General features: G+C 41.4%; 1 protein-coding gene across 1 annotated transcript in view; it reads right to left on the bottom strand.

Annotated features, from left to right (window-relative positions):
* Positions 1 to 19,890, bottom strand: part of SNX29 (sorting nexin 29) — a gene marked incomplete at its 5' end in the record, with an annotated part of 446,683 nt that overhangs the window by 228,341 nt on the left and 198,452 nt on the right. The window contains 2 exons of the mRNA XM_025206427.1: positions 3,230 to 3,285; positions 17,160 to 17,276. Coding sequence (XP_025062212.1) covers positions 3,230 to 3,285; positions 17,160 to 17,276 — 173 coding nt within the window. The remainder of the gene's footprint in view (positions 1 to 3,229; positions 3,286 to 17,159; positions 17,277 to 19,890) is intronic.

Here is a 19,890-nt window from a genome sequence, read left to right as displayed (position 1 = left end):
AAAGAGTGAGCGGGGCAGATCGAGGCCCCGATACTGAGGGAGGGAGTGGGGCTGGGGCAGAGCCAGCTTCTGCCTAGTGGGGCAGGGCAGGGCACAGGACAGAGCTGTGGGCGGCTCATCCGGGAGATTGGAGGGGGGCTCCCCACCACAGTGCAAACCCCCGAGGGAGATTAGTGCAAGGGGTGAGGGTGGGCTCAGGGCTAGGAGCTGCACTGGCCTCTTTCCAGCTGAGGGCCTGGGCTGGGGCTGTGCTCAGGTTGGGTGGGGACAGGATGGATGGTGGCGGCGCTGGGAAGGGGGGCTATGGGGAATTTTGGGGTGGCTGTAGCACATCCTGTAGCTTCCCCTCCCAGAGCTGTCTGCCCCGCCCCCACCCACCCTGAGTGCAGCTCCAGCCCACCCCACTACTGGGAAGAGGCTGGCACAGCCCCTGACCCTGAGCCCACCATGGGCAGCCTGCCCTCACACTTGGCACATAACCAGGGGACACATGCCCCCCATGCCTCCCCCCGGGGGTGCATGCTGCAGTGGGGAGCCTCCCATCCTTCTCATCCTCCCTCCACACCTCCTGGATGAGCTGCCCGTAGCTCCATCCTGCACACTGTCCCACCCCGGCTGGGCAGCACCTGCCCCTGGCCAAACCCCACTCCCTCCCTCAGTGTGGGGGCCTCAATCTGCCCCCCCCCCACATCCCTTCACCCCCACAGGCTTACTGGCTAGACACTGCTCTCCAAGCTGCCTGGCTGCATTCCTGTCCACGTGAATGCTGTGGCTGCACGCATGCACATGGCATTTATCAGTGATATTATCAGCTACACCCACCAAAAAAAGCCAATTCCAATAATGTCAATTTTCCTTTTAGCAGTGCCTATCCAATATGAACCAATATACCGGTGCACCTCTACGGGTAATAATTATGGTATACTGATGAACTCCTGAAGGTTCCTCAATTATTATACTGCTGCTGTTCTATAGACAAATTAAGAAAACTTGCTAATAATAATTAAAAAAAAATTTAAGCCAAGGAACTGGAAGTATATTAATGACTTCCTCAATAGCCAGATAACCCAAAAAGTTTGATTTTGGGGGTCTTGTATGTTTAACTGTTGGTATAGATTGGATTACTTAAATGTCATTTATTGCATTAGTGTAACATTAATAGTCCTCCAAAAATTAATTACAAAATGTTTCAAATTCTGTATTTTCAGAAAGCAGTAGAATTTAAACTATGGGGGGGTTTAAGCCTCCATAAGTAACAGTATCATATTAGTTCCAACTTTTTAAGATGCTGTGACGGGGAACTAAGGTGTGCCTGCTCCTTCAAGAGCAGAGGCAGTTTAGCTAGGGAGCCCTGAGAGCTAGGCAGGGCTCCACAGCTGCAGGTTGCCTTGGCAGCAGGCTAATCAGGGTATTAGCTGGCACCTGCACCCGGTCAGCTGACTGGAAGGAAACAGGGCCCTGGGCACATATAAGCCTCAGGGCTGGGAGTAGCAGGGGGTTAGTTCTCTGTCAGCAGCCAGGGGGAGGGAGCTGTTGCAGAAATGCTACTTGGAGATGCTTGGTTGCCTATTCTGCTGCTGGTAAGACTACTGGGCTCTAGGAGCTCCTAAAGTATCCGGGGCTAGGAGGCACGCATTGCTGAGGGAGAAGCTCACCTTCTTAAAGGGGCAGAGTGTGATCTCCAATGTTATTGCTGTTGTTATGATACAGCCCAGGGGCTTGTATTTGTTATTTGAATGCGATGGACTGCAATGAGGCTATTTGGGGAAGAGGAGGCCTCATGAGGTTTGCAAGGAGCCCAGCACCAGTGAGGGCATTGCTACAGGGGGTGGAGAGATCCCGGCACCAGAGGGAGCCACTACTGGGACTAAGGGCTCAGTGACAACAGGAGGCTGAGCTAGACTGCAGCCTCATCAAAAGAGACAATGGTTATATATAATCAGTGAGGCATGGGACATCGTAAAGGGATGATTTTGGAGCCAAGCTTCTATCCCATAAGGCTTAGGGTGTCTTGAGAAGCACTGACTTTGAGTGAGACCCGGCAAGGGATCCAAGATCATCAGGATCTAGTGGGGCTCAGCAGGACCATAACCACACAAACTTTGGGCAGCCTCCCAACTTGTTATTTCAACAAGATGTGGCAGGAGAGATTTAGAAGATGCCCGCAGGTCGGAGCAGGCACGGTCACGGAGCCCCAGGGTCATCACAGCTATCCCTGGGGATCCCGCGCCAAGACAGATGCATAAATTAACTTTCCATCAGTTAGTCATAGGAATTCCAGAAAAAAGGAAGAAAACTGCAAACAACACGGTAACACAACTCTGGCAAGAGTGCCAGATTGTTAGTGCAACTGTATTCACACTACACTTAACACTGTTGTGTAAAAAGGACCAGTCTTTTTTGTGTTACACTAATGTCCGTTTTCTTCAGAGGGATGATATTTTTAAAAGAATATTACCAAAGAGGAGGAAAACAAAAATTACTTTTTAATTATATCATTAATCCTTATCAATAGGTACCTACTGCATTCACAGAAGAAATAGAGTGCATGGCGACTCCTTTAAGCTCTCATCTTTCACCATGTACACCTTGCCCCTTGCCCCCACACTTCACTGCTTAGTGGAGGACCCTACTACTCTCTCCTGATTAGCAGGAAAGATAAAACTGTGGTTTTAAGCATGGCCCTGTTTTTGCCTCCCTGCCAGCAAACTACAGGGCCATCCAGGGCCCCTCAGCCAATCAGTGACAGAAGGCAAAAACGAAGCCATAATTAAAACTGCGGTTTTTGCCTCCCTGCAGATCAGGAGTGATCCACAAGCAGAGCCCTCCATCATTCAGCAGAGCTGGGGGTATGGGGTAACCTGCAAGATTAAAGGAGCCACCATGCACTGCACTTCAACCATGAATTCAGTAGGTCTCTGCCTATTAGCCTTCTAACAGGGATTTTGTCAGCTACAATTTGTAACAGACCATTGAGCTAAAAATATGTATTTCAAGAATAAAATAAGCTCCCAAAGTATCCTTAGTTTAAGCATTAATCTGAATCTTCAAACCCAAGATTACCTCAAAACAAGACAAAGCTTCTGAGGCTACCTTCGTTATTTCCAGTTATGAACTACACAACTGGTGATTCACTTATTGGAGATAATATAAGAAAGGTGAATGACAGGATTTTATTAGTTGTCCACAAGACAAAATTTCGCATAATCACCATTTACTACAAACTCACATTTCGAAATCTGACAAACTCTGGTCTTCAGATGTTTGACTCAAATCTCCAGGGACCTGCCATAGCAAAAAGAAAAACAACCACAATTACTATGCTTTCTATAAGTGAGGCTAGATACTATATGGAAATTACTACATTTAGTTTTTAGCATGCAATTGAAAAGCTGCTATTGTAAAAGAATAAAAGGAAAAAAAAGACTGTATTAAGGTAACATAATGCAAACATTCCATCATTGTGCATCTGCAGTTTCACCAAACCAACTGCTAATTCCATTTAGTACAAGTACACAACTTTTGAGACAAAGAATTAACTAGAATCCCAGACCAAAGGAAAAGGAAAAACATGACCTCAAACACAGTGCAAAGTATATGTCAACATTTGTTAGAAGAGATGAAGGATTAAAACCTGGTGAATGTCGTCATTATACAAAAAGAAATGCTTTTCAATACAAAAAGGACACACGATCATTTCTTTCTATCTTAGCTCTTACAAAAAAGGTGTGTGTGTGTGTGTGTGTGTGTGTGTGTGTGTGTAGCTCTCTTTAGGGAGAGGGTAAGATTTAAGGAGAGAACCACAGAATTTGTACTTACTGAACAAGCAATACTTGTGAGATAAGGGAAATGAAAGGAACATTTAGAGTTGAATCACTGATGGACCAAATAGAATTTTTCTAATTCATTGTGAAATCAGTTGAACTTTCTGTTCCTCAGCCCTACATACTGTGCAGAATCATAACCCAGTGGAATGAGTAGTTTCTGTTACAGAAGGGAGGATGCAAGATGCTGAGATTTCAGCACACAATGTCTGTACCTACCATATATGAGATAAATATGACTGTACAGGGCAAAACTCTTCTGCCTCCCTCTCCCTCTCCCTGCCACCAAGACCATACTACACCAATTGCATACTACTGCTAGCAGCTACTCTGTGGTATATCCAAGGGTTTAAATCTTCCTGAGGACCTTTGTGGATGTCAATGTAACTGCACGACTGAATTTTAATTTTTTTTTCAGTTTGTTTGTTTTTTTTTTTATCAAAAAACACCTAAAAATTGCACACTTTATATACGTAAAAACCATTTCTAAAGTCACAGAGTGATTCACTCAAAAGGTAGGAAATTCCTAATTAATGTTACCAGTCAACGTTGATCCAAGCTCCTACTGTGTTTGCGTTATGACGGTCTTTAATTATATGATCTCACACTATTTTTCCACAGGATCCCTGCATCATTTGGTACACAGAATGGAGAATTAATGAGCAAAACAATGTTTATCAAACACCATTCAAACCCTGTTCTGAAGACCGAACAATTTATTTTTTCATGAGCTTTTCTATTATTATTTAAATTATCATGGCGCTTAGATGCTGTAATCAAGGGACCCCATTGTGCTATGTGCTGTAAAAACAGAAAACAAAAGGATGGCCTCAATGTATCACTCATCCAAAAAAATCTTTAATATGAAAGGATAAATGTTACTTTCTGCAAGCCTGAGTTTCTGTTGCTCTTTTCTTTTTTATTGTCTAGACTGAGTCTATGATCCTGTTTTAAATGAAGTCAATAGAGGAGCTGTTAACTCAAGTTGACTAACACAGCTGTACTTTAGAAACACTCCAAAAAGTTTGTTTCACCTTATCTTGGGCTTTGGAATAAATTACTGCAGAGTGCCTAGAGAAATATCTATAATGATGCTTATTAGCTTGAGTTACCTGGCTGTCAGTTAACTTGAGTTAAAACAAGACTATAAACGTTAATCTATGTAAATCCCTTGTGCAATTATTTACCTTGGGACAAAGCAACTGAATATTATACTAAATGAGAGTGGCAGATATTTGCACCCAGTTAAAAATACTATACTAGGTTCAGGGCAATGGGGAACAAAGCTAAGCATCTACAAAATGGTTTCCTTAGCAATGTTTCACGCAACACTTAAATACTACTGATTAAGGACCAGAGTCCATTACTCTAACTCATACTGGGGGCTGTGCACAGCTCCATATGAGTAAGAGTGACAAAATCTAATGCTGAATTCATATGTAACATATGCTGTGATATTTTCCTTTCATCCCTGAATTAAATCCTTAGTGAATCATTAGGGTTGTACTACCTCATAAATCAATTGGTTTTGATTTCCTTTTCAGAAAAGATTATTACCTTAATAAAATAACTTGAATCCTTCATTTCCATGAAAAGTAACTGCATTTAAGACATACCATAACTTCTTACATACAACATGCCCTGGCATAAGATACATACCTTGTTTCTGAAAGGTAAAATGAAAAGAAAGCTCTTTCCTTGTTGTAAGTTACTGAGCCACACCAGCTAGAGAGCCAAGCGTCCTCACTGATCTATTCCCCTGAAGCATATGCAGTTATTTGCACTTTTACCCAGCAGAAGTAAAGCAACAGAAACTGCCACTAATGTACTTCCTTGCTTACAATGCACACCCCAATTTTCAGCAACTGTTTTTTCGGGGGGGGGAGAAGTGCGTTGTATATGAAAAAAATACAGTATTTGAACCCTACAATGCTAGTATGAGCAATGACATGAGACAGTTCAATGACCTGTGTAGTAAATACAATGTCAACAATATCTATTTACTGCAAGATTATAGAAAATCACTTGCAAGAAACCAGTAAATGGGAGCTATTGTGCAGTGTCTTGATGTACAGTCAGAGCAACATGCCATTCCTGGGATAATTGCACACCAGTCTAGATAAAAAACAATTTGCAAACATTTTATATAAGCATGTTATCCAGAGATTTTTCCAAGGCTAAGAATACATTTTATTTTAACACCAAAATTAAGAATTACATTAATTGCCTGTCAAATCTGAATATTATAATATGCTAATACAAACAGAAAATATTATTGGAAATATTCTGTTATTACTTTATAAGATCAAGGTTTGATATAGTCTCTAAAAAACAAAAGAGAAATACAAAGCAAAAACAAAAATCCACAGCATTCCTCCTGCAGCAGGAAGCTTTGCAATTTGCCTCGGCTCTAAAGAGAACCAATTTGTCCCAGTCTATAAGTAGGCAGCATTTCAGTATTTATAGATCTAAAAACATGTGGCTGGACAAAAAGCTTTTTAATAGCTAGCTATTCAAAACAGTAGCTAAAGTAAACATGGCACTTTTTGTGTCATGTTTCAAATGATTTTTGTAAAACCATCAATATTTTAGGGTTATCATGGAATCATTGGAACTTGGGGTTGGAAGGGACCTCAGGAGGTCATCCAGTCCAACCCCCTGCTCAAGGCAGGACCATCCCCAAGTACATCATCCTAGCCAAGATTCTGTCTAGCTGGGTCTTAAAAACCTCCAAGGATGGAGATTGTATAACCTGTCTGCGTAACCTGTTCCAGTGCTTTATTACCTCCTAGTGAGGTTTTTCCTAATATCTAATCTAAACTTCCCTTGCTGCAACTGCATTGCTCCTGGTTCTGTCATTTGTTACCACTGAGAACAAATCTAGCTCCATCCTCTTTCAGGTAGTTGAAGGCTTCTATTAAATCACATCACAGTTTTCTTTTCTCCAAACTAAATAAGCCCAGTTCCCTCAGCCTCTCCTCAGAAGTTAGGTGCCTTGGCCCCCAAACCATTTGTGTTGCCCTCCATTGGACTTTCTCCAATTTATCTACATCCTTTCTGTAGTTGGGGACCCAAAACTGGACACAGTACTCCAGATGTGGCTTCACCAGTGCTGAAGAAAGGGGAAGAATCACTTCCCTCGATATACTGGCAACTCTCTTACTAATGCAGTCCAGAATGCTGTTAGCCATCTTGGCAACAAAGACACGCTGCTGGCTCAGTCAACTTACTGTCCACCGTAACCCCCCAGGTCCTTTTCTGCAGAGCTGCTGTTTAGCCAGTCAGTCCCCAGACTGTAGTGGCACATGGGATTGTTCCATCCTCAGTGCAGGATTTTGCACTTGTCCTTATTGAACCTCATGAGATTTCTTTTGGTCTAATTTGTCTAGATCCCCCTGAATTCTAGCCTTACCCTCCAGTGTATCTGCTACTCCCCCCAGCTTGGTATCATCTGCAAACTTGCTGAGGGTGCACTCCATCCCATCTTCCATGTCATTAATGGAGACACTGAACAAAACTGGTCCCAGGACCAACCCTTGGGGCACTCCACTTGAGACTGGCTGCCAACTAGACACTGAGCCATTGACTACTACCCTCTGAACCTGATGACCCAGCCAGTTTCCTATCCACCTTACATATATCCACCATATCCAAGGCCTTGCTAAAGTCTAGGTATATCACATCCACCATTCTTCCTGCACCACAGAACCAGACATCTCATCATAGGAGGCAATTAGGTTGGTCAGGCATGACTTGCCCTTGGTGAATCCATGCTGACTGTCCCTAATCACATTCTCCTCCACATGCTTAGAAATGGATTTCTTGAGGACCTGCTCCATGATTTTTCCAATTACTGAGGTGAGACTGTAATTCCTTGGATACTCCTTCTTCTCACTCTTAAAGACAGGCACTATATTTGCCCTTTTCCAGTCATCCAGGACCTCTCCTGATTGCCATGATTTTTCAAAGTTGATGGCCATTGGCTCTGCAATTACATCAGCCAACTCCCTCAGCACCCTCAGGTGAAACCCATCCAGGCCTATAGACTTGTACATGTCCAGCTTGCCTAAATAGTCCCTAACCTGTTCTTCCACCAGTGTCAATAGCTGACCTCCTCCCCAAACTGTTCTGCCAGGTGCGGTAGTCTGGAAGCTGACCTTGCCTGTGAAGACTGAGGTGAAAAAGGCATTGAGCACTTCAGCCTTTCATGCATCATTTGTCACTAGGTTGCTTCCCCGATTCAGTAAGGGACTTGCACTTTCTCTGATCCACCTCTTGCTGCCGACATAATTGAAGAAACCCTTCTTGTTGCCCTTCGCTTCCCTTGCTAGCTGCAACTCCAGTTGTGCTTTGGCCATTCTGATTTCATTCCTACATGCCCGAGCAATACTCTTGTACTCCTCCCTAGTTGTTCGTCCAAGTTTCCACTTCTTATAGCTTACTTTCTGTGTTTTAGCTCGCTAAAGAATTCCCTACTAAGCCAAGTTGGTCTTCTGACATGTCGCTTGTCTTTCTGCACCTCAGAATGATTTGTTTCTGGTACTGAGCTACAGGTAACGTTGCTTTTTTAAAAGTCACTTATATTCTTAATTTATTACTTATCATTTAAATCTTTTAAATAAGTAATATCCATTTTCAGTTTCATATTGCTTAAATAACTATATAACTTAGCCTTAGGTAAAACTGCATTTCATTTTACCTATGTGTAAAAGCCATCCTGTTACTTTTTGCCTTGTGTGTGAATGTGGTATGCATGTGATGAGAGTTTAATAGCCAAAAGGTTACAGTAACCTCCTGTTGACACAGCCAGAGATCTGCCTAATTCAACAGCTAAAGATCACAGAACCCAAAGCAAGAACAAATCGCCCAATACCAACAAAAATATTTCATTATCTCAACGCAGCAAAAAAGAAGAAAAACAAGTCCAAAAAAGGAAGGCTCGATCCCACGCCTAACATAAGGATAGCTAACACACCGTGACACAGCAAGGATCATAAACTTACATGGAAAACAGCTACTATAAAAGATGGGTGAGAATGAAAAGACTTTGGGTCTGTTCTCCACACAATGAAGCATCAGTACACGTCCAATAGAAGCTCCACTCCCTTCTCCTCGTGTCAACTTGTCTGGCTGCCAAACTGACTCGAGCAACTACGACTGGTAAGATTTTAGCGTGGGCAGAACTCGGGGGGGGAGGGGGGGAGGGGAGGGAGAGAGAAAGAAAGAGAGAGAGAGTGTGCGCGCACGCAAGTGTGTAAGGATTTAAGATCTTTATATTTTCAATAAGGAAATAATATTTTAATCTTTTAATCTTTTGTATTCCCAATAAATGCAGCATTTTGCCTTATCCCCTGAAAAAGATCCAGCTTGCTTTTCTAATACACAATATATGCTTTAAGTATATAATACTGCACCCTCAGTGAGGTTTCTTTAAAATACAGCCAGCTCCTCCTGTACTCCTTTCCCCACCTCAGACTGGCCTCCCAGGGGATCCTGCCCATGAGTGAGTCAAAGTCTGCTTTTCTGAAGTCCAGGGTCCTTACTCTGCTGCTCTCTTTCCTTCCTTCCTTTCCTCAGGATCTCAAACTCAGACATTTCATGGTTGCTGTTGCCCCAGTTGCCATCAGCTTCTACATTTGCCAATAGTTCTTCCCCGTTTGTTAGCCGCAGATCAACAATGTCACAGCCCCTAGTTGGCCTCTCCAACACTTGCACCAGGAAATTGTCCCCAACACTCTCCAAAAAATGTCCAGGATTGTCTATGCACTGCTGTTTTGATCTTCCAGGAAATGTTAAGGTGACTGAAGTGCCTTATGAGAACCAGGGCCTGTGAGCAAAAAACTTCTACTAGTTGCTGGAAGGAAGTCTCATCCACCTCCGCCTCCTGGTCTGGTGGTCTGTAGAAGACACTCACAATATTACCCTTGGTGCTCTCCCCTCTGAACCAAACCCAGAGACTTGCAACAAGCCTATCTCCAGTTTCATACTGAAGCTCTGAGCAATTGCACAGCTCTTTTACATAAAAAACAACTCCTCCTCCTCTTCTCCCTTTCCTGTCCTTCCTGAAGAGTTTATAACCATCCATGACAGCGCTCCAGTCATGCAAGATATCCCATCAAGTCATTGTTATTCCAATCGTGTCATAGTTCTGTGAATGTGAAAGGACTTTCAATTTTCCTGTTTGTTTCCCAGGCTCCGTGCATTTGTGTACAGACACCTGAGGTAACTAGTCAATTTCCCTACTTTCTCAGGAAGAATGAGAACACCTTCCCCATTACCCCTTCCTACTTGGGCTTCTTCCAGGTCACCTACTTCCCCATTTACCTCAGGGCTTTGGTCTCTGTCCCCTGGTGAACCTAGTTTAAAGCCCTCCTCACTAGGTTAGTGAGCCTGTCTGCAAAGATGCTCTTCCCTATCTTTGTCAGGTGGATTCTGTCTCTTCCTAGGAATCCTTCTTCTTGGAACAACATCCCATTGTTCAAGAAGCCAAAGCCCTGCTGACAACACCATCTGCGCAGCTATGCAATGATCTGCAGGATGCACACACTCGTGCTCAGTCCCTTCCCCTTGACTGGAAGGACCGAGAACAGCACCTGAGCCCCCCGTCCCCTTCTCCCTTCTTCCCAGAGTCCTGCAGTCAATTTTGATCTGCTCAGGGTCTCCCCTGGCAGTATAATTGGTGCCCACATGGATAAGCAGCATGGGGTAGTAGTCAGATGGCCAGTTGAGTCTCAGTAATCCTTCTATAACATCTCAGAAGGATTGCCCCATTGATATTCAGTGCCCCTCCAAAGCTCTTAAAATGTTTTTCAAAAACATTTGATGCTTAAAACTGCTTTTTAAAATACATTTTTAAATTCATTCTCTGAGCTGGAAACAGTAGCATTTGATGTTTTAATTGCTTCAAAGATTAAATATATATTTATGTTTATTTTATAAAATGCAACATTGAAAATATATGACAACACTTATGCTGTTAAAATTGCTATTATTTAACTTTTATTGTGGAGTCTTCTCACATATTGTATTCATGCACCATTAAGTAACTGATGAGGACCCTTTAAGAGAAGCATACAAAAAGACTCTAAGATACTGCTACTAAGTAACTCTGTGTATCTCTTGGACTGAGCTACTGAGAGTATACTGTGTATGAAAAACCTGTTAAAACAAGCCTGCATGTTAACTCTGTTTTCTGTGGGTTTCCATTGCTCTGAAGAGTCTAAGTCAAGACAAATCAACTAGACAACCCAAAGTGAAGCCCCAAAATGTGACCGATGACTTGCTGCGTCTCCCATTTACTTTACTACATAAGGGGTAGAATAACATCCTGGACTCAAAATTCCCTGTATGGGTAGGCACTGGAAACATACATTCAAATTTCCTTTCATACTGTCTGCCTATATGTTTTTATCATTAAAGATATTCTTCTACTGCCTCCTCTGCAGAGACTTCCAACAAGTACAGCTATTAAAACAATGACTTTTATGTCGATATCTGCCCAATATGAACACTGGCAATTACTTGATAAAAATACTGAGCAGTTCTACACTGGGCAGGAATCAAAGCTGATGAACTAAAAATAAAGGTTCTTATAGCTTCATCTATCTCTTGGGCTCTATAGACTTGCCCTGGCATTTCCAATGGAACAGAGAGGCCAATCGAAATCCTCTCTCTCTGTTGTACCAGAGGTTTGCAAAGACTAGCTCCAAAAGAAGACAGCTGTATTGAACTGTGCTAATAGGGTACAGGAGGATAATAAAATAATAGACATAACCCAAAAGAATAATCACAAAAATAAGGAGTTTTACACTGCTGACTTCTAGAAAGTGACAAAGAATTTGCTGCAATTCTGTCTATCACCTGCTGATCGGTTGAATGTGCATGTCAATCACCCATGAATTTCCAGCGTTGTTCTGCATTGTCAATGCACATCTTCAGGAAAATATAGCCATAGATGCATAATCTATACTAAGTATAGAATTCCTTTCACAGCATTTAAGAACTTAAAAGAAACGGAGGGAGAATCCATGCTAAATATTGGTTGGTACAAGAAAGGAGTGAGAGGAAAAGATTTACATTAAGAAACCTGAAAATTACTGCAGCCTACCCAATGGTTCCACACCACAATCTCAAAAAGTGCCTACATCAGATCCCCAATAAAGCAAAGTAACAATCAGTTTTCCAAGGAAAACCTATTGTATATACTTTCCTTCGTCTGAAGTTGCAGACAGCTGTTTTTTCTAGATAGTAAGTTTTTAATATCTCCTTTGCAACATGCCATAGGCAATATTTCCAATGTGTACATATGATTCTTTCATCATTTGATACCAGCATCTCTGAAAGTAATTCCTTGTAGTAAACTAGCTGAGTCAATAAGATTCAGTAAGAATTTTTTTTTAATCAGAAGAAACTTAGGAAATCAATTTGCTTCATTCAAACTTTTAAAACAGCTAACTAAGTTCTGGTCATTAAAAACCCACATATACACAAATGGAAAACAATCTCGTTTCAGTAATAATTAAATGTGCAATGTAATTTTTTCCTCCATATATTTCTTTAAATGTGTTAACTTACTATCAGTGTCAATGCTATATTATTTTCAGTTGAACTGAATGACTCAAGTCTATTAAAATGTACCTGCCAGTTTTTATCATTAATCAAAACAGATCCTTCTCTAATAGAACAGTTTTATTAAACTAGGCCAGGGGTTACCAAGATCCAGTCGTGTCATACAGGGCTCCCAACTGGTCCAGAAATTTGGCAGTGTGGCAAGCAGGGACAGTGTTAATTGCCATGGCTCTTGCAATTAATAGCAATTAACAATACTGCTTGTCCTCCCACCAAATTTCCAGATCTGTGGACAGCCCATCAGGCTGGCTCCAGAGCATGGAGCTGCATCATTTAGTCAGCTGGGAAGGAAATTGATAGTGGAAGAAGTGGCAGCTACCACAGTTTCAGGAGCTGCAACAGTTAAAGCTGCCAAATTCCAGCCCCGAGGCCCAGGTGACATTCCCATGGTTTGGGCCTGCACTGTGGATCCATCCCATGGAGCCAAATGAATCAGACACAACTGAATTAGGTAGTTCAGGCTCTGCTAAGAGTTAGAATTCAGGTCATCCATTTAAATTTAGAGTCCAGATGGCTGTAAAATGGAGAAAACAGAAATAATAATTTAGACCTTAACAAGTTCTTCCCAAAAAATTAAAGTATTCAAGGTATCTGAATACTACAAATAGAAAAGTAGCAGTCATCTTAAACTGAAATATAACACAGATAAAGGCAGAAACATTTTAAAGCAAAATAATAAGCTAATTTGGGTTAAAAAACAAAAATTACAGAACAGGTGGGAAACTTGTTTACTGGTCACTGCAAAGGATGAGTACTTTTATTCCACACTTTGACTGTGACCTTGAGCAAGCTACTTAACATTCCCCTATATATTTACCTGCATTTTACATTTGTAAAAGTGTGGTTAACACCACCTACTTCACAGCAAAATAGCATTTCATATCAATATAGAAGTGCAACTGCAAATTCTTTGCTTTTCTGAGAGCTGCCCTCTTAGCACAAGTAGCTGTTGTATTATTCTAGACCAAGAAATGTTTAATCTGCTCTGTCCTCAGATCTATACCAAAGTTTTCACCACCCATTTTCACTCCATATGGAAAAGGCTTCCTCATCTTAACTGTGCTGGGGGAAAAAGAAAGAAGAAAAACTACTAACTGAAAAAAGGGAAGGAAAGTGAATTTTATACAATCAAGGTAAAGAAAAAGAAAACAACTCTCTTCTACAAGTAACTATGCTATCCAGCAGTTTCAAGATATGTATGGCAACTTGTGGTATCCACAGAGAGAATTCTGCCAATTTTAAATGGAATTTTTATGGTAGGCGGGACATGTGGGACGAGCCTGAAAAGGAACCAAAAAGCTATTCACGTAAGACCATTCTTCATCCTGTTATGAAAGAATATGATGTTGTATAAAACTTTATAACAGATTGCCTGGAGTAGCTTATCATCCAACTGGACAAATAACAGCAAATTTGATGTCATGGTTTATTATGGATTAGATTAACACTAATTTAACCAACAATGGCATTGGCCTAATATTTCTTCCTCAGATAAGCTACAACTGATCTGTCAAAAAGTTACTACAGTCTTAAAAACAATAAAGTCTGGGGGAAAAAACTAGGCATTTTAAAATATTCAACTAACAATCCAATCTGCCTTGTCCAGTTAAGTGAAATTTCAAAGTAGGTATCTAAAACTTAATCTTAAAATCCATTTTGTGTGAAACATTGAGATTGTCAGGTATAAAAGGTGCTAGATTTTAAAATACTCCACTGCACTCTGTTTGTATTAAAGGAATGCTTCTTTGTTCATTAAGGTATTAGTTTTATTCTGAAGGTTGATTCAGTGTTTAATAAAATATTGTATATGATTAATATTTCATTTCAATTGATCCAAAGGTCTGGAATAAGGTATGAAAATATGAAAAATAAGGATAAAGTTTCTAACCAATTTAAGCTTAAATCCCTGCAGCTGTCTTCGCCCAATAATGTGATTTTTAAGGAGGAGTTTTTTGTTTTGTTTTTAAGATGAGAAGTATTATAGATCTCATCCTACTTACTCTTCGACAATACTTGTATTGCCTTCACTGAGATAGTTAGGTGAAATGAACAGTACTTGAACAGTGCATGACTGCTTTCAGTTCAAACAAATGAGGAAAAAAGAAAGGTGGTGTTTCCTTTTATAAAATTTTGGAAGCCTCCAGACAGGTAAGTAATCTCCAAAAAACTGAACACCTAAAATTAAAATAGGAATGTGCCACAGAAAGGATAAGATATTGCCAGCCAAATTCACCAAAATTTCAAATTTCCAAATCCCAGCAACATTTTTAAAAGTATCTCTCTTCTTGCTCCCTTGTTCAGCCAACACAAACCTCAGATTAACCTTCTTTTTCAAATGTGAAAGTCTAAAGAAAAGCAATAGCTGAAGGAAAACCTAAGTAGCAGGAATTTAACAAGGGCAGTTCAAATTCTTCTAATCCTAGAAGCACCGAACATTAAAGTAAAAGAAGCAAATGTCTGAAAGCAGTTTTGGCAGCATCTCTAGAACAAAGTATCAGCAGCTTACAACATCTCAAAACTCTTGCTCGGCTCAGCAGCATTTCAGATGTCTGGAGGCTCCTCCCCAATTTCATTTGTTAAACTGTTTTGAAAGAAATAACTCCCACTCAGCTGTTTATTCAGCCACAGATTGCAGCAGTGTAATTTGTATCTCTGGAAGGTATCCCTGTAACAGCATTCATGATGCTAGGAAATATTTAAAAGTCTCAAATACCCAGAAAACCTCAAGCTCTGTATTTCTACCCCTCGTTGTACAGAAAAAGCAAAATACCTGTATATAGGTTTCCAAGTTCTTTCCTGCAAAGCTACTCTATTTTTCTCTCTATAGAAGATTCACTTGCATAAGAGGAAGTAAGGGTCCTCCTTCTTTAGTTCAAGAAGTTCAATTTTCCATATCAGTCATTCCAAAAAAAATGAGTAACAGTATTACAAATGTATCAGCAAAATTTGGCCTGATACTCTAACCCCTCTCATTTCTGCAACATACAATGCACAAACACAAAATATATAGATTATTGCTCATCATACCACAATCTAGCCAAACTACCCTCCTTAAAGAATGGGATCCGATAAAGTACAATAAAGTCTAATTTTTTTCTGCCTTCATGAAAAAACTGTTTCCCACTCAGATAATAGAAGCTGAAACTAAAAGTCTTGCTGCAAAAAGACAAAACTTTGGAATAAACCTGCTACTAAAAAGGCCTAGAAAAGTAGTAGATAGTGTTGATGACTGAGGCAGCACAGAAAGACCTGAGTCATGGAAATGGGATATATGATGGCATGAATGAAGTAAGAAGAGATCAGTAAGAATACTCTCTAATCTGGGACTGCATATATAGCCACATGATGGGAGAAGAGAATTCAGTCAAAGGAATGTAGGGAATTGAGAGTTGAAGAACCCTAGCATGTAGGAGGGGGTAAAACTGAGAGTCTAAGTAGGGGGAAGTGTGACATACAGCTCAGTAGTTGACCGTAAAGCCATTTAAGACACTGCCAAAAAAGCCCACACCCTTTATGCTCCTAGGGGCCTCAAAAAAACTCTGAAGTCTTCTTAACTGATATGACACCCTCTTTTAGGATAATGGCATAAACACATTCCATATATAAAAATGTCATGTATAAAGAAATCCTAGAAAGAAGTGATCAAGCTTCCTACACACCACATTAACCTGATTTCTAGTTTCCTTTCTTGTACTTGTCATTTTGAGAAATTCTAACTAGCCTCTAACATAGTAATATCTTTTATTTCAATGTCCTATTATACAATCTAATTATTTTTATTTATCACTCCATGCCTGAAATAGCTTTTCCTTTATATTCTTTCTAGAACTCCTTAGCTAACCATTGAAAAGTGAACTCACTTTAGGAACGTTACAAAGTATTTTCAAAATACTTTATATATAGATCCCTAAACATTTGCCAAGAACATATATATATATATCTTGCTGTTGGAAAACTTTCCAATCAAATTCACTCAAAAGATAGCATTCTACTTGCTTCTGGTCATTTATGCAGCAAACCAGGATAATGCTTGACCTGTGTTGTTAGTGATGACAGCACTGTGCTGGAAAGTCAGAAAGATACAAGTTCAAACCCCTTCTGGGCAAAGGCACCTGGAACCTGAGTCTCCCGCTTCCCAGCTGAGTTCAGTTACTAGAGAGAGCCCTGTTCCTCCTCCTGAGTCTAACCCACTTTTGGGCTGCCTACATTTTTGGCACCAATTTTAGTCTGCATCTCCAAAGGGTACACACACAAAGGCAACCAGAATCTAGTCTACTGAGCATGCTTATTCTACATGCATAACGCATATGTTCATACACTCATCCACACTGTTGGAAAACAGAACCCTACCTGCATGTAAATACCAAAAATGCTATATCAATGATTAAAAAACCGCCACCGAGACAACCCAAGAAAAGAGAATTCCACCCTTGTGAAATGTTTTCAATATAAAAATCTCAATAGCAAAACCTATTTTTAAAAGTATATGAGATATCAGGTCAAATGCTAATGTCATTCTGCCAGTTTTTTCAGTTTGTTGCAACTAACACCCAAGAATCAAACATGTTATAAAACATCAAAGTTCAGTAATTCATGACACACGTATTTTATTTTAAGAGACCTTTCCAATGGGAAACACTTAAAAGTACTACTTTAAATTTGCTTATTTTCAGAATCAGCCGATGGTGGAGGTATATAAACACTTACCGGCCCTCTCAAATCAATGAGTTCCTGTCTCATTTGGGACACAAGAGCTTCTTTAGCCATCAGAGCACGGTGAAGTCTCTCATTGAATTCTATAAGCTCCCCATGCATTTCTGCCACCTGAAAGACATAGAACCAAAATTTCAGGTGAAGAGAATAGAAATTCTGACGTGAAGATACTTCACTCTGAACTGAAAAAGATCAGCAATATAGTTAATGTCCATGGTATTATAAAGTAAAAAATATGAGAGATTTCCATGTTTCCCGGACCATCATGGTTGCATCATTCCAATACTACCAAAGTAAAAAATACATGCTTTCCAGTTAATGCACAGTATTGTCAATGCAATAGTTTGGATAGTGATATTACACTGTTACAATGAATAAACTCAATTTGACTCATCCTGTATTGCTTTCTCAATATAAGAGCACTCAAAAGTAATGGATTAACAACACTATTTGAATTAAGAATGGTGCAGACAGGGAACCTACGTACAGCTCTGCCAATAGTACATCCACTTCTATCCCGCAGTGGAACCCTCATTTGATATCCTCATGAACAAACCCGTTTTGGAGAATACATGCCGAAAAATCATTCGGATAGCTGAAATAATTTGGATGAAGGAATCCACAACATCTTGGGGAGAATTATACCCACTAACACACAAAGCAAAATAAATCATACCAAGCATATATATAATGCAGAAATACCTAAGAGAAAACAGCTTGTTATAGAATACTAACAGTTACAAATTAGAAAATAAAGCTGCTGTTCCATTAAGAGAAAATGTTCTATTAACTGAAGAGGGATTGTATCTTGTTCTCATGTCATAGTTCAGCAAAAACTGTTAAAGCATCCCAAGTTACGTATCGTTCAAATTCTAGAATTTTACACCTACAAAGTTATTTTGATACATAATTTTAAAAGCTATTTTTAAGTCAGAACTTTGTAAAGGTCTACACCAGGGATCAGCAATCTATAGCTCCCAGGCAGGTTCTGGCTGGCAAAGAGGCTGCATCCAGCCCCAGAGGCTGCATCCACACATGGTATGGACATTTGGTTCCTTGAGGACAACTACCAGCAGCGCAGTCTGCACTGCTGCTAATTGTCCCCGGGAACACCTGTGCCATACATGCTCTGGTGCACAGCAAGTTACCCTGAGAAGGTAGGCACTGGGCTGGCCCCTGCAGCCTTACCTGGGCTCCTGGGGCTGTAGCAGCAGCAATTCTGCCACGCAGAGCCTGGCCAGCAGCTGCAACACAGGTCCAGGTAGCTCGACTCTGCTTTCAAGTGGCAAGCACTACCCCCCCCGTATGCATCACTGGGTTTTTTTCTCTGCAGGCTTTTCTGACCCCTGCAGAGAAAAACTGAACATGTGCTGCAGCACCACATACCGCATGGCCATGCTTGTCTGGAAGTGGCCAGAAAGTCTGACCCACTCAGGGGTGGCATTGGTGATAGGGAGGCATGGGTGGGTGTGGCAAAGCACTGTTGGTGCCTGCCACTTTAAGGACTGGAGCTGACAGCAGCCAGGTGCTTGACTGCAGTGGCCATTTTGAGATACAGGCTATATAGGGGAAGCAGCAGTTTGCTGCTGCCCCACCGGGAGAGAGAGATCAGCTGGCAGAGCTGAGGCCAAGAACACCTTGCAGATCTATGGGATCTATGGGGATGGAGGAGGCTCCTGGGCATGACCTAAAACTGCACCCTGCCAGGGCATGACCTAAAACTGCACCCTGCCAAGGTAGGGAGGCCTGGTGGGGCTGCTGATGGCACAGCAGCCCTATGAAATGCCAGGCCCACAAATCTCCCTGGTGAAAGGTGGGTAGGGGGCACCTAATAACCTCCTAATAACCTAATAACTTCCAGCCCCCACACAGTCCTGGCTGGTTGTGAGCAGGATAGTCAATCTTATCCTCATCTCTCCTTTATACTCGCCTGCCACAACTTAGATGGAAGAAAAAAAAAAGGAGGTTACTGTTTTATTGTTGTTCCTGGATAGAAGAATGCCACCCTGATGCCAACTGCTCACAGTGTAAGTTTTATTTCCAGCTTCAGTGATAAGATAGCAACATCCTTGCCAATTACTCCACTGGCAAAGGTGATTGGTATTACAATCGGGAAACACTCAGTCTTGGCACTTAATAAGGATTCTTTGCCACTAATTATCTCATTAGCGGCATGCACTCTCTGCGTTCCTCACTCTTCGTGAGTGCACGATCCAGGGAGTAGTCTTCTAGCTACTCCCTCTCATAATCTTTTCCCTGCTCCCAGCTTCCACTATCCACCTGGGCTCTAGCCTTGGGGAGAACCCCAATCTCCCCTTTTTCTCACTGAGGGGCGCGGTCCCATCTTCTTAGGAGTCCTAGCGGATCCACTGCCTGGCATTTCTGTCTTTTCCCACACTCACCGGCACAGCTGAGTTAACAGGTGAGACAACCCCCTTTGCTGCTGTCCTGCCACATCCCTCAGGGATCCACTGCCTGGTGTCTCCGTTTTTTTCCTTTTTCTACGCTCATCAGGACAGTGGGACTCCCGGGAAGTTAATCCTTTCCACTACTGACTTACTGCATACTTCAGGGCTTCGCTCATCCCAGAGCTCATCTATATCTCTGGTAAGTCTTCTTCTCTCTCTCCGGGGCTTCATCACTCCTCACTTCTTCTGGTACCGGAAGGCAAAAATCAATGCTCTCCTGCCATCTTTTATCTCCTGGTTTTCGTGGGCTAATCACC

The sequence above is a fragment of the Alligator sinensis genome, unplaced genomic scaffold (assembly GCF_000455745.1).
Source record: "Alligator sinensis unplaced genomic scaffold, ASM45574v1 scaffold927_1, whole genome shotgun sequence".
NCBI lineage: Eukaryota > Metazoa > Chordata > Crocodylia > Alligatoridae > Alligator > Alligator sinensis.
Note: the sequence above shows the minus strand (reverse complement) of the source record. Positions and strands in the feature narration are given on the sequence as shown.